The following is a 16694-nucleotide window of genomic DNA, read 5'->3' as shown; positions in this document are numbered from 1 at the left end:
AGTGCTGCAAGAACGTTCATTGTTTGGCAAGGAGTTTACTGCATGTTAACGTTTTGGTCCAACTGAGAAACCTTCAAGGTAGAAATTAGATCAAAGATAATGCTAGGATATATATATTCAAAAGCGTCTTCAACCACAGCCACCACCGTCACATATCTAGAATCTGAAACTCTGCGACATACTGGCGGACAGACTGCTGATGTATCTGACAGCAAGGGAAAGATCCTAGTCATATGGCAGCCATTGGTTGTCTGCTTGGTTAGAATAGATGTAGAGGTCACAAATCCTCCTAGACTGAAAGTGTTGATTCTATCTGACCGAAGAACACCAGAAAGCCTTGTGGGAATAATGGAACAGGATGGGATATCCCTGTCTGAGAAGCCTTATTGAGTTTAAGGGAGCAGAGTTTAAACATTGGGGTATGATAAGTCTATAGTTAGGGAATAGCTGAGATAATGTAAAAAATTACAAAAGGAGGTTTACACATTTCAGGAAATAACGATCAATGCCAAAGCTGTATAATGTGATTCATATCCAGTAAGCTTCTGTCTGCTTCCAGAAACATCGATTATAAAAAACAATGTGTGCACATTACTTTGATCACCTTGACTTCACCTCCTGTTGTATTACATGGTCTTGAACAGAACCACAAAAACAGCGTAAATCTGCCTGACTACGAAACCAGCAGAAATACCTCAGTTTTTATATTTCGCAAAGTATTCCTCGGCAACAGCTGGAAAAAGTGTAGTGGATTTTTCATCAGCACCAATAAACTAGGCAGGACTGCTAAGGAAAAAAGACGCCTCACTGCAAAATGTACTTTATTGTCCAAGAAGATCATCGTATTCACAAACTAGAGCTTTTGTACATGAATAAGGAAATAAAAAAGTAACTTTTATAAAATTAAAAATAAACATATTACAATATTTACAGAGTGTTACATGAAAGGACAGTGAGTCCACCCAGTTACCCGTGGGAAACATTCTATTTATCACATGCAATAAAGTAAATATCACCACAATACAGTTCAAACCAAGAACGTACACAAAATGAATACTGTTTTCAGTCACAAAGCAAAGTGCTATCTCAAACATGTTAGTTATAAGAGTGTTTCTTCAAGTCATTTGTATTAGCATTTGATTTAACATTGGTAAATTGTGTGCCGAGTCGCACTTCACGCACAAAACCCAAACCACGGCCTAAATATTTTTCTAGCATTGAAATCATCAGTGCAAACATTTCTTCTACTCGAAAGTTAAAATTAGAAAATTAGAGAACCAGAAATCCTCGTTTTCAAAGGTGAAACCAATGTAAAAAAAAGTTGCACCTACACAATCCCCCACTTCCAATACAAGGCCAAAAGTGATCAACTTTATTCGCTCATTAGGATATATTTTCATATTGTGCTACCTGCTTGGTTGCCACTAAATACAGGGATGGTTCAAACTGTGTTTTTGCATGTACATATATAAGTTTTCACATTGGAAGCTATGTGAATGAAAAATATACCAACTGCCTTATTTCTACATGTACAGTCAACATTTATTTTAAAAAAACAATGTTTTCAATCTTTATCCATTTCTGTATCCAGAAACATGAAGAAAGATTTGTAATTCTCTCTCGAAACCATGTTTCCACTTCTTGTAATTGTAAACAGAAATAAAAATAAATAAATAAATAAATAAGCTATTGTTTAACGCTTCCATGCTACGCTATTGTAGTTCTGACACTTGCTTTTGTTCTCCATGCTTTAAATTCAATGATATTTATATTCCATGCTTTGAGAGACCGGATGTTCATATTTCAACGTGACAATTTGTGCATTAAGATTGACCTCTTAAAGCCCAAATTCAGAAGAAAACCCTTAGGTGTGACAAGCAAGGTAAAGTCTTCCTTATATGCCCTTTTGAAAGTATCTACTGTGATTTACTTATGTATACTTGTGTTTTTTAAATATTTACTCAATTTGAAAGTACAATTGTTGCTTTTCCCTGTCTGTGTGCTTTACGGAATTCAAATTGCCACTCAAATACTGTCTAAATTGTGGGTTTTTTACCCTCCGTAAGAATTGGGTAAAAGGTTTTATTATAGCTTCTTAGTCTGAATATTACTTGGAACAGAAAAATAACAAACAAATAATGTATATCACTTAAGTTGTGGATAGCAAAATACCCAATTAAATCTAGATTTAGGGTTAGTGAATAAAATGTATTTGTTGGCAAGTGCACCAAGTATTTACCACAGTCCTGCATCTTAAAATGACTTGTTGTGGTGGGGCTTAAAGAAGAGGGTCACAGTAGAAAATTGGAAATCCTGTGGTCTGAAAAACTAGTAACATATTCCCGATAGTGCAACCCTTCCTGAGCCAATGGTAACTAGTCTGGCTGAAATAGCTTAACTGATAAATGTAGTGTCCTCTTCTCAAAGAGAGGGGCTTCAAAACATACAACTATGAACCGTCACAAAATAACATGCCAAAAAACGTGAACAAAACCACTTATAACAGCTACCTAACCTGAAGTATTAATCCAATGTGAATTGGAGTTGCATTGTCTTGCAATCCAAAGTAGCAGATAGCACTAAATTACAACAAACCTAAAGAAGTGGCTAGCACGCAAAGTGCTCAAAGTACAGCTTCACAGAAGAAGCATTACAATCTATTTGCAGTTATCAATCTCTTAATACCCGATTGACAGAAAGTTTCTCAGGAACCAAATAATTCTTGTTTAAGCCTTTTACTAAACATGTGTAACAAAACCCTTTTTTATACCTTAAGCACCAAATTGTACTCACCTAAGAGTGACCCTCATGTTGTCTACAAATGTTCACTAAGGTATCGAAGGAAACAAGAGCTGTTCAATAAAAACAAAAACACACAACATGGGAATTCACCCGGGTCAAATTGATAAATATGTCTGAAAAAAAATTGCACATGAGCAAATCATGGATGATCCAGGGCAAAGTCTGTGGATATTGTAAAAGATGTTCGGGTATAAGTCTCCAGCAAACTTCTAATTTGCTCCACAATTAACATTTGTGAAGTGGTTCCTATGTGTCTAAACTAGATATTTCACTCTTAACTCTCCAACCACATTCACATAACTCCATAATTTCAATAACTAAATTACAGAGTCAAACTTGAGAATCTAGGTATTTAGAGCAGAAAGCATGTGAATCTAAGAGTTCAACACCAGAGTGCAACACTAAGACACCAGAACACATACTTCGTGAACCAGGTCATTGCTCTAATGTTGCTTCCATGGCAGTCTTTACTTCTGTATTGACAAAATTGCTGATTTATCAGCATATTGATTTTAACCCCAAGGGGTTTGATACAAAACCTCCAAGAGGGTCTGGAACCTCTAAAATAGTGCAAATCATCAGAGGAGGACCTAGAAGAGGATCCTTTCACTCTGCTAATGCAAGTCATAAGGACAAGCAACACTTTTAATCAGAGTTTGAATGCACCTCCAGATGTGGTAAAAACACTTTTAGTGTTGTGACATATAAACATTTAACAAGACTACAATGCTATCAACCCTTCTTTGTGGACCATCATCGATTATATGACATACAGTACTTTGAAAACACTCCATGAATTAATTCAGTGCACTAGATTAATAAACTATATGTCTAATTAAGATATTGTCCCACAGCAGGGATCCGTGTTTGTTTGCCTAAATATCACGGGTTTGAATGGCAGAGGTCCACTCAGATTTTTCTCATTCCAAGGTAGATAAAATGAATACTACTGGGTCAGTAATATCTGTAATCAGTGCCAGGAAATCCCTCAAGGTACAAATACACCTGCTAAGTATGCACATAAACGGCACTCAAGACTTAAATAAAACAAGGCATATTCCTCTGACACAGACATATTTCTACATTCCTACACTGCAGGCAGAACGTTAATCTTTAGCTAACGAGATTTGATCCAAGGACCATGCTACAATGAGTCACAGTTAAAATACAGTAATCAAAAAGTGTTCACGTCGATTGCCATCAAAGCAAACACCAATCAATAGCATTGCAAAACGGAAGCATAATAAAAGAATCATGTGTTGAAACACTAGAGTGGGTAGTGTACATGTTTGACTGACACAGTTGGAAATGATTGGGCTTTCTGGCCTTCCTCGAATTAAACAATTGTATATGTCCAGATCAAAATGGACAACATTGTGAAAAAAGTTCTGGTTAAGAAGCAATAACTTTGGTCCAATTGGAAATTCTTAGTACACGATTCTCCATCTAGAATCTTTACTTCACTCAGACAATCTTGACACAGTAATTCATGGGAGGATTATTTGGAAAGGAGAAGGAGTGATATGGTACTACTATAAATCTTTTTTTGTGTTATGTTCAGAACGTCTGTATTAATATAAAGGTTCAGGAAACACCCACTAAACTTCAAAATGAGACATATCTAATGAACTTGACCAGTTTTGCACACATAGGGAAAGGTGAAATTTAGAGCGGGCAAGTAGATCTAGTTAACCTTGCATGAAAAAACCTCACAGATTTATGACATCTCAAATATTTTCATCCAATTATCTCAGTTTAATAGTTAGTGCTTTTTTAAGTTCTTGTTTCTTTCCCCTGCAAACCGTTTGTGGCAAATATTAGGTATTTGTTTGCCATTGTAGGGGATATTACAGATTGAGCCTGTATCACTTTACAGTTGAGCTCCAGGAGGTTTTAATAAGCATTGTTCAGTAATAGACAAAAAAAGAGAAAATTGGGTATCAGGGCGCTCTAATCTCAGATCACTGGTGCCACTGCCACAACCCCTGCCCAGTTTAGATAGATGTAAACATGAAATAATGCCCACAATGTGAGAAATTCCACTTCTTCGAATAGCTGCTCCAAAAATTCTTTAATTTTTCATACGATATTAAATCACAGTCTCAGCCAACCCCCGTTTCGCAGCACTGTCGCTTGTTAAGGGCCTGCAATTTTCACATCAACTTAACTGTAACTGTCCATTATTTCTTCAAGTTTTCAAGAAGCATATCTCCTTCTCAAGCTAATTTCTGAACAATAGATCCGCTCCTATGAAATGACCAACACCCATAATTAGGAAACCCAAAATTGAGAACAAAGTTACAGCCAACTTCACTGGTTTGTTCTCAATTTCAGGTTACCTTCTCATGGGTGATGGCCATTTCATAGGAGCGGATCCATTGTTCAGAAACTAGCATGCTAAGGAGATATGCTTTTTGAACATTTTTAAGAATTAATTAAGAAATAATGGACGGTTACTGGTAAGATGATGTGGAAATTGCGGGCCCTTAAGAAGCAACGGTGTAGCAAAATACGTGTTGGCTGAGACTGTAATTAATATGTGAAAAATAAATTATTTTTTGGAGCAGCTATTTAGAGAAGTGGAAATTTTCAGATTGTGGACATTTAATTCATATTGTTAAATAATTGTATTACTATATTCTATGGAAGTCATCTTGTAGTATTAGTACTATAACTTGAATTAGAGGTGTTGCTTATACATACTTTTAATTTCTTCCAATAAAGAAAAAAAAATACCTCCTGCCTATGCTGCCCCATACTTAGGAGAAAGTGTCTTATAGTGCAGTAACAAATCAAAATTTCTTTAGAGAGATATTAAAGAAAGGTTGAGAATGTGTTTGGGCCTATGCTTCTGGAAAATATGTCTTTGCGGGCTATCTTACCACAAGCTACCCTTAAAATAACCGATCTGTCATACAACCTGAAATTCATTTCACTGTGAGTAGCACTGCTCGTTTAAAGGTACTACAGCAATGTTTTACTAACCCCTGAGCCCAAATACAATGTCTGAATTTAATACACACTTTAAACTAACATATCAAAAATACTTTACAAAAGAGAAGAAACACTAAAGATCAATTTGAAAATCTGTCATTTCATAGTGATGTCTAAAGTTTTGTGCTGTGTATTGTGTTAACCAATTATATTTTCAAATATTCAAATTGACCAGCTCATTAAGATAGTATGGCTCAATAGACTAACGCTTTTCAGAAAAGTAAAAAAAAAAAACAGCAACAAGAACTATGCATATTAGATTCCTCCTACGGTTGTAGATGTCTGGCACTTCGGGGATCACAAACATTCCGTGAATACATATAAAAACTATGCAAGTTATAGATTTCCATGCATATTTCTAATTCTGAATTCATACTGCTGGTTTTTGTTAAAAAAAGCAGGCATTTTGTTGCAGTATACCCGACAGATGCATTTTTTGCTAGCTTTTCATCCCAAGAAAAATATTTTTCACTAACCCCCCATGCACCGTGGGGGTCCACCCTTCGCTATTCCACCCTGGCAAGGCACTTACTCCTTCCAAATAAGGAATTAGCTTTACGTGTTTTCGTGGTTAAAACAATCTGTAACATTTATTTTGCATAGTCCCAATTCTCCAAAAACACTTTTTACCTATCCGTAAACAGAACACTCAGATTTATAATACTTATTATCATCTGCCATTCAGGATTTGAGAATTTACACTGCCAATTCAGGTGAGAAATACTTTTGTGAATGAAGCCATATCTTGTGCTTTGTCATTGTATAGAAGGGAGCGATGCTGTAGTTCAATTGATGGATATTCCAGAATTAGAGCAGCAGCAAAATAAATTAATTGCTAAGTAAGATACATATTACTTGAACAATTATATTAAAAACGACTGCTTAACATCACAAAGCAAAGTTTAATCCTAATAATTTCCATAAAGAGCACTTCTATCAGACCTTTTGCTGCCCTACCTTGGTTTCTATCTGCTCACCCAACTAACAATTATTTTTTGCATTGACGATAGCACATTTAATGGACGACTGACCTTAGATTTTTCTGATTTTATTTCAGGTTTCACTCATTAAAGCTTTATAATTAAACTCGGTCGACCACTCAAGCTGAACCATTTCAGCATTCTAACCAATAATGTTTATTATAAGGAAAACTGTTCACAATTAAAAGTTGCCAAGTGAGCAATAAAAGACTTAAATACATATGCTTTGACATAAAATGCCTTCTTTGAGAGTAAGCAATGGTATGTTATCTGAGACAAACCAGTGCAGAAATGGTAGACGTGTCTAGCTGCTTGGGCTGAATTATAAATTTCTTTCTTGAATTATATATTATGTAATTCTATTTTGGTCTGTACAGGGCAAGTCCAGCAGTGTGCATCTCTCTTGCAAAAAACAAAACAACAATCAAGTGAAATACTCTGAAGGGATGTTTTGGCCACTCTATGTAGATGATCCTTACGAAGTGCCCCACCAAATTCAGAATGGAATAGCCATAGAAACACTACCAAATTTAATCCAAATACTGCATTTATAAAATATGGACCTTGTCTAAAAAACCCTTTTTAATGGTCAAGTAGATATATGGCCAATGTGCGAGTGGTGCATCGGATGTGCCTCTGCACATCGGGACAGCGGGTTTTTAGGCTCTTCATGTTAACATCAATTCATCAATCAGGGTTCTTAAAGAGCACGGCTACCGACCCATAAGGGTCTCAAGGCGGGGGCGGGGGTGGTTCGCAGTTCAGTCGAAGAGCCAGGTCTTGAGGCCCTTCCTGAATTGAGGCAGTGAATGTGATTGCCTGAGATGTAGAGGTAGAGAGATCCAGGGAGCAGAAGGCTTATATATTTTCAATAATTCCCTTAGTTAAAGAAGAACATGCTCGACCCGAAACTTGCAAGTTTACACTTTTCTGAGCCTCACACCATACAATCTCTCTCTCTTGCCCGATATCATTACATAATCTCTTCCGTATTGGAGAACAAAAGAAAACACGTATCTTTTTTCTCTAAACTAAGAAAGAAAGATTAAGACTGCTATTAAATTCTACAATATAGAGTGCTGCTGACTTTAAAGAATGTCTTTTTGCACAATATTGGCTTTAGATTTTCCAAAAACTATGCTACTCGCACGGCCCAATTATTTTTTTGATGGCAATGCACACAGTATGGCATTGGTTTATAATGATGTAACTCTAGTCTGTTAAGTTTAACACTTTAAAAAGTACGGCAAATGGGACCTCAGGACTCATGTACAACAATAAGATGGAAAACGTGTACACAGTTACTAAAGCTGAGAGTACTACATTTGATGTTCAGGAAACCCAACACTAAGATACAGGAGACCTTCTGTACACATCAAATTCCATTTTACATACATAGATAGCACATACAACTTGGAAGCAGGCATAGTTACCACAAGGCTGCACATTACAAAAAGCCAGGCAATGACCCAAATTCTCCGCTAATAACTGGATCCTGACAAGTACGAAACACTAGTATGCCAGTTGTGCCTCAATTGCCTCTGGACGAAACTCATGCAAGTGAGGTCCGCTTGTTGATCTCAAATAATATTATATGGCCAAACATTAAAGTACACACCCAGCATAAATGTTTATCAGCAGTAAGCTGGTGTACTTTTGGGTGTTGCATGGGTGCAATGTCTGCCCCACCTTGAGCCATCGGCATTGAAGAGCAGTATGCCCAAGGAAAGCAAGAATGTGAACCCAACCCAACAACCAATAGCAAAGCAAACAAATTGGCTATCGCTATCTGTTTGTAATCTATCACCACTCTGGCTCTTTCACTCAGCTAAAAAATGGACCACCCACTCTGATGGGATGCAACTTAGTGAACTAGAGGCCAGGTCTTAATTGATATTCTGAGTTTAAGGAGTCTACTCTATCTTATGTGAAAGAGGAATACCATAGTCCGAGACCGGTTTCCAAGAACAATTCAACAAATTTAGGTCTCCTGGAAAGATACATTACATTCATAACAATAGCAGCTGTAAATCTTGCTCTCCAATATCGCCATGTCATGATGGCTGACATCATGCAAAATAACCCAGGAAGAAAAAACTTCCCTCATTGATGGTCGTTTATTTACATGCAGATCTGTCAGTCTTGACAAGCAGTGATGCTTGAGGCATGGGGAAGACATGACAACTACCAGTGACAAAATCTACAGTGACAGCTCCAATAATGACAAAGTGAACAATGGATAGATCTAGAAGGAGAGAACAATCTGGAGGATCCATAGTATAAATTATGAATCTTCCGAATCACTTCTTACTCTATTTTACCCGCTGTTTTGGTCACACCTCACTTTTAAATACATACAAAAAGGGACACCTAGAAGATTGACCAGAGGAAAGTCACTGTTCACCAGAAATCAAAACCCCTGAGACAGTGATAATTCATGATAGGTTTACATTTCTTAACATGAAAGACATTTTCTACCCAGAGACAAATGTTGGCCTTCATTCCACTGTCTGAGACATGACCTTGGTATTAACTGACAAACAACCTGTTCTCGATTGAAATCTATAAGGAATTTGGCATGCATACTATTCATAGGATACATCATTATGGCTTGCACACCAATAACCAAGCACCAAAGTTCAAATTCTGTGGCGTGGTAGGGAAGCCACCTTATGTTATGCTATCAGCATTTGTGTGGTATCTACCACCATTGGTATGGCACCAAAGTGCCTTCTTAATTCGGATGCCCTTTTGGCATTGTTCTGGGATTTCCATTTGCTAGTTGTGAATTGTTGCTTGGTTGTGTAGAGAGGTTTGTAGTAGAGGTATGCATTAGAGTTTACGCAGACAAAGATATACTCCATCAAATGGAGTGTGCGCTGAGGTATGCATTTCAGTCAGCAGAATGTAGACATAAATCGATCTTAGAAAGGAGTTCAGTGGAAATGACTAAGCAGCCACATGAAATTGAGTGCAAAATAAATCATAAATAAAAGGTAGACAAACTCATGTGCCCTTTTAAGACATCCAACTCATTTAAAGAGCATGGCATTTGTAGCATGAAGGGATAATATGTATTTCTGCATCCATCAACAGTGACATCGCCATACTGTGACACTAATAAAACTTTGCATCAACATGGTTAAATCCATGACTGCCATGACCTCGACTTTACCAAGGTTAATTTACTATTTTAGCTATAGTCATAAAAATTTGGGGGCTACAACAATATCAGTGTAAAAGGGTGGAGGATATAAATGTGTATCAACGTCATGGGGGTGCATCTTAGGACAGCATAAAAATGTGTCATGACAAATGTCTTGATTCAGTGCTGAAATTCATATACGTAAACACATTTTAAAACAAATCTTGGTATTCCAGTGGCAGTGAAGATAAAGAAATAATGTTCCAAAGTCTGAAAGCTACCAGTGGCAGTTGCTGGAAACTTTAAAATTCATGGTGGAACGTGGCATTGATCTTGCTGTATTATTCTGCAATTTAACGAACACCCTTTGGGAAACAAATGACAAGGTTTGTGGGATGCCTATCTTCAACCTTTTGTTTGCCTGGACTACCAGAATGCAAAACACATGAACACCTATATAAAATGGATATATTGATTTTTTATACCCTAAAACAGAAGGAGGTCCCTTTAAAACAGTTTTCTAATGTAGATATTCTTACATGGAAAGTTCCACAAAAATTAAACTCCTCCAGATCTCAACCTAAGTGCCTTTTATCCCTTTTCCACTTTGAGCCCCAGACTTCATGACATCATGTTTCTCACAAACTCTTCTCCTACACCTTGAGTGCCGTCCTCTTGGCTGGAGGAAGACCCTGATTATGTCAGAAGCAGTTATGGGGAAAGAGAGGTTCATAGGCCATGCTTTGCAAATTCACATTCTCTTTGCTACCCTGTCTGATCATTACTGAGAGGTAAGTCATGGGTGAGGATAGCTTGATTCTTTTAGTGAGCATTTCTCTTGCACAGAGACACAGAAAAGAAGGCATTGGAAGTAATTTTCAATAAAGGTTTTCTTTTTTCTAAAGTGTAATGGTGCCACAAAAAATCTGTCTTGTACAACACCTTAAAAGCCTCCCAACTGGTTTACCTTTTGGAATATGAAAAGAGAATAAAAAATATAATTTAAAAAAAGAACTAGCTTTGCAGGCTCCAATGGATTTCATGAAGAGAAGGATTATTAGACAACTATAGCTGCGAGTAAATATATGGCTCCCCTCCTTAGCATAAAACCCTTCTAAACCAGATAATACTCCATTACCATTGGGAGGATTCAAAGGAGTCGGTTCATTAGTACAGATTTTTAATACACACACACAGCTTACCCTGGGAACTTGCAAAAAATAAGAACGTTTTTAAGGTAATCTTGTCCCTTACCAATAATATGAATTAAGATCATTATGTAGGTGGACTTGCCAGCTGATGTCCAGAGTAATGGAAAAGACCATCCAACAGAAGAGATCTTATTTTCAAGCAAGATTCATATTACACAGTATATCCAAAAAGAATTGTAATTTCACTTATTCGCTCTTGATGAGCTAGCCGCAAAGATCACAGATAGCTCAGAAAAATAGTTTGAAAGATTCTTTTCTATCTCTCCTGGTACTAAATGGAACGATTCTGTCACTAAAGAGTGCAGTGTCCTAATCGCACCTTTCTAGTTTTATGTCGTCTAGAGGATGAGCAGAGGGCATATAATAGCCCTATGGTGTTGTCTGTAAAGCTACTGCATATCTGAAGAGGTGTCAATATGATAACACATCATCGCTTAACTGCAAAGGTTTCTAAGACCTTGGGTCTCTTGGCCTCAAAAAAATCATGACCTGTTTTAGCAAATGCTCATGCATTCTATGATCATGAATATTTAAAGCATGCTAGTTATATGGTCGTGGAAGGATGTGATCTACTAAGCTGACCATGAATTGTGCATGACAATTTTTATGGTTGGGTTGTTTGTGCTTTGCTCAAGACACTTCCCAAAATCTGCAGGAAACATTTGCAATTGCAGGAACTTGCTAAGATTTATGCGCAAGACAGTGATAATAATTTAGCAATTATTATAGCTGTGTGAAAAAAATTATCAAATAAATATTCTGTGCAAGGAATCATTCAGATGTTGCATCAAAAAAGAAGAGGTGCTTATAAATTTAGAGGCAAACACATATGTAAAAATGTCCATACATGTTTAATCTCTGTATAATAAGACTGCTAAAATGTCTCTAATATTGTGGCCAATACGTATGTGCATATGCATATGGCACCTCATTTTCATCACTACCTGTTAAAATAAGGTGTCAAATAAATTTAGGAACTATCGATCAGGAAAGGTTTTTCAATTCAGATTTTCTCTGAAATTTGTTTAGAAAGTAAGGGTTTTGTGAAAAAAGCAGACTCTGAAAACTTACAAAAAATAAAGTCTTGTTTAATGCACCATCTTCTTTGACTATAACAAAGAAACTCTGCTCATCTATGTTTTAAAGTAAGAATAGAGTAAGATTCGGTCTCATTTTTGCAAGCTGTTAAATTTACTAATGTAATTCAAGTTCAATCACTGCTTTTCAAAATATAGAGACAGAATCACATACGGTTCAATGTTCCTAGTTGACTTAGTCTGCTTTGAGGACTAAGAAAAAAAAAAAGTTATTTCATTATATATGCAGCGCAGGGCAGACAGCTGGGAAACCTCCATATATTTTCTCCTGGTGTAAAAAGCCCTGCTTTGGATCGCCTAAAACCATACAGATAATTTAAATAACGCATCAGTGTTGGGCACAAACAAAGACATTCATAAACTAAATCCAGAGCTAACAGTAGGTCTGGTTTCCCTGCATTTCTTTTCCATTGTTAGAATTCTGGTGGCGTACCTTCTGTGAAATGCCGAGCATTAGTTTACTTTCCACTTCTGCATCCTTAGTAAGTTTATTCAACACTACTACAGAATAATACAAGTAAATTCACCTCACTAATTCACCTTAGGTCCCTGCATGTGGTGTGATGGCGCGTACATAATACAGCAGTAGGTTAAATTAAAAAAAGTAAAAAGAGAAGAATACCCATCAAGTTTGGCACACATAATACTGACTCGATAATGTCCTTGTAAATCCACACAGACAATTGGGAACTAGGGCCTAATACACTTGTAACAAGGAGGACTGGATATCTGTCACGTTTGAGATGGAGTACCATTCGCCAACCTCTAAATCATGCCCTTTGTATCTTAACAGTAGATAATAATAGAATCAGCAGCACTTTAAGGGTACTCCATCTTGCATCTCCAGCGGGAAGGATTACACCTTGAATGCTTCTTTGGACAGATGAGGTGCAGACCAGTATCAGGAGGGCATTCTTTCTCTACAAGGCGTAGTGTGTAAACATTGCACACGGGTGCAACCCGCAGCCGGGCTCTTCTCGTTTGCACAAGTCCATGTCCACAGGCCATTAAAAATCTGCTTCACAGTGGATCAAAGCAGACCCATCAAGTGAGTAAAAAGCAGTCCACGAAGAATACCTAGAGCGTGGCAAGGATCCTAGAAAATGAGATGATGATTGTCAGCACGGTCTGTCCAACTCCAAACACCAGCGCCTCTAAGGGAGCCATGTTTTTTCCTGCCACTCTGTATATCCCTGCAACTGCTGCACCTACAATCACAATAAAAAGGAAAGTTAAAGAGAGAAAAGAATTCTAATGAAATTATTCAGATGAATAACTCACTCAAGGTATTAAATCCTCAATTATAGTTTGCACGAACAGTAGTACTTAAATTCATAAGACATCTGTACTATCGACCTGAATTGGACATTATCTGAGGGCAAATGCTATGTTGAAATTTGCCATTAACAAGTAGTACACTAAATGATGGGAACCTCAGGCACCACACATTTGACAGATTTCCTGGAAAAATCTCAGCAATGTGTAAATATTTGGCGGGTCAAGAATATCTAGTTTCTTCAATCAAATTACACTGATTTTCAAATGGATTAAACATATGAAACATTGCACAGATCAGGTTTAATCATATTATGAAGTCTGGGTATCACAAGGAGGAATAATCACGAATTAAAGAAGTATTGCAGATGTGTATCTATGTATTCATGGAGGTTGTGCATCTTTTAATGGCTATGTTACCTTTACCACGGAGCCTTTACCAAGTGGTACATTTACACGCAGCCTTTTCAACACAGCTAAGTACCACGCTGGCCATTTTCAGGTACTTTACAACGCAAAATTTTACAGCAAGGATAAGTTATATATATATTTTTTTAATGACATAAGCATGTGACATACACACACACACACACACACATATATTATCTACTGGCGGTCGCCAGTAGATAGTTATAGTTAGGACCTAGTTTTCATAGGAAACTCATTTTTCATTTTCGCAATAACTTTGGCGCCGGTTGACGAATCTTCGCAAAATTTTCAAAACGTATGGCCCGTTACGGTCAGATCCTATCCTTAAAGTTTCGGGGTAATTCGCCAAGCAGGGGCCGAGAAAAAAGGGGGGTCCCAAAACGTGTTTTCTCCATGTTATTTCCCATAGGAAACTTTAGACACAGCTACAGCCCGAACTGCTGAACGGAATTACACCAAATTTGGCAAAAAGGTAGCCCTTGGTTCAGAAATAACTCTTTTTGTTAAATGGCGTAAATCCGTTCAGTAGTTCCTGAGAAATTCAAGAAAAAGAGGTGAAAAAATCAATTTCCCATAGGAAACTTTAGACACGGCTACAGCTCGAACTGCTGAACGGAATTAAACCAAATTTGGGGAAAAGGTAGTGCCTGGTTAAGAAAGCACTCTTTTTCTTAAATGTGTAAATCCATTCAGTGTTTGCTGAGAAAATCCAAAAATAAAAGTTTCGATATCTATGGCCGCGGTGGATCCGCGCACCCTGCCCATCACAAGCTGCATTCTAATTGGGTGTCAACACTTCAAACCAGGAAGTATTGGCAGCCATCTTGTGCCTCAGTAGAACCGAGGCACAAGAAAACAGTAAAACAAACGCGCAAAACAAGAAAAGGGGGCAGGGTAGAAACATCCTGATCCCCTAGGCCTGCTCAGGGCCCAAAAAACACTAAAAATGTTTTAAACAAATCTGCCGAATTCGCGCTGGGTGTGCGAATCTGGCCGAGAAAATTAAAAAAAAACTAAACGCGGGCTCCCGCGCTTCATTTAATTTAAGCCCCCGGGTGAGCCAGGTCCCGGGGGCAGTAAAAAAATGTGTGGGGGCCCCCAAACCCCCCCACACTGCCCTGGGGACCGCCACCCCCCGGGGCTTTGCAGAAATATTTGCGGGGGCACACGGCCCCCCGCAGCCCTGGGGACCGCCATTCCCTGGGGGCTTTCATTAATTATAATCGCAGGGAGGCACATTTCCCCCCCCCCCCGCAGCCCCGGGGACCGCCACTTCTTTTTTTTGTGGTAAATATACCTGTGGGGGGGGGGGCCACGCCCCGGGGACTGCCACCTCCCCGGGGCACTAATATTTAAATGCGGGGGTCCGTAATGGACCCCCGAGCCTCGAGGACCCAGGGCTTTGCCAATGTTCGGAGGGGGGCCGCATGCCCCCCCCTCCTGGAGCCAGTTATGGCCCTGGGGACCGCCACCACCCAGGGCCGGCTCCTGCAATGTCCCGGGGTGCCCACCCTCGGGACACTGCAGTTTGCTATGGCAGAGCGGGAGCCTCGCGGCTCCCGCCCTGTCATAGCAAACTCTGGTTTGGTTGTGAAAAAAGAGAGCAGGGAACCTGCACACTTCCAAAAACCAAACCAGATTGCTTTTCCACACGGGGAGCTGCGTGTCAGCTGCTCCCCGTGTAGAAAAGCAATGCCGGCTCCCACAGGAGGCGGGGAGCCGGCGTGACCGTGGGGGAATTGGGGACCCCCCCATGGTCCCCAACGGAAAGGCTAGGCCAAGGGGATGTGGTCCCTGGGGCCAGGAGTTGCCTGGGAGGGGGACCACACTACCCCCCTCCCCAATAAAATTTAAAGAAAAAAAGGAGGCAGAGCCCCGGGGATGGGATCCCCGGGGCTAACAGAGGCCTCAGAAGGGGGACCACGCTGCCCTCCTCCTTTCTAAAAAAACTATATATATATATATATATATAGCCATGCCCCGGGGGATGAGGTCCCTGGGGCAGAAATCGGCCTCAGGAAGGTGGGCCACGTGTCCCCTCTTACCATTTTTTTCATTAAAAAAAGTAAAAATAGGGGTCAGGCCCTGGGGATGGGGTCCCCAGGGCCAGAAAAAAGGAAAATTAAGAGGGGCCACACAGCCCCCTTCTAAAAATCAAAAGGAAAAAAAAGACGGCATCATGCTGGAGGCCCCGCCCCCTCCCTGCAGCACTCTGCAAACAACACCCCCTGGCGCGTTGGAAGATGGGGAACTATTTCCCCTAGAACACTGGGGGTCCCTGGGGGCCAACTAGCCCACCAGGAACCTCCAGTATGCGCCAGGGAGCTGCGATGCAGAGAGGAGATCCAGGCCACGCCCCTTTTTACACCTCTCTACAATGTAGCTCTGTGGTGCTTACTGGAGGTACCTGGTGGGCTAGTTGGACCCCAGGGACCGTCAGGATTCAAGGGGACTTAATCTCCCAACTTAAAACGGCCACAGGGCGTGTTTGCACACATGTCACCACAGGCTCCCCCCTCCCTTCACCACTGTGCAAACGCGCCCCATAGTGCGTTTTAAGAGGTAGTTTTAATCCCCCTGCCCTATTATGTACTAGGGCCTTACAGAGGAGGTCTTGCTAATCACAGGGGTACCCCAACGCATAGTGTTCCCTAGTGTATGTTGGTGTTTTCACTGTATTATAAATGTCTTTTAGTATAGCACTGGCTCTAGGCCTGGTTAGTCAGTCAGTTACCACCGGTACCCGTCTGAAAAAGTTGTG

General features: G+C 39.5%; 1 protein-coding gene across 1 annotated transcript in view; it reads right to left on the bottom strand.

Annotated features, from left to right (window-relative positions):
• Positions 1–804: 804 nt before the first annotated feature.
• Positions 805–16694, bottom strand: part of TMEM170B (transmembrane protein 170B) — a 169186-nt gene continuing 153296 nt past the window's right edge. Inside the window, exon 3 of the mRNA XM_085606999.1 lies at positions 805–13437. Within this exon, the coding sequence (XP_085463125.1) occupies positions 13307–13437 (131 nt within the window). The 3' untranslated portion in view covers positions 805–13306. The remainder of the gene's footprint in view (positions 13438–16694) is intronic.

This window comes from Triturus cristatus, chromosome 5_2 (genome assembly GCF_964204655.1).
Source record: "Triturus cristatus chromosome 5_2, aTriCri1.1, whole genome shotgun sequence".
NCBI lineage: Eukaryota > Metazoa > Chordata > Amphibia > Caudata > Salamandridae > Triturus > Triturus cristatus.
Note: the sequence above shows the minus strand (reverse complement) of the source record. Positions and strands in the feature narration are given on the sequence as shown.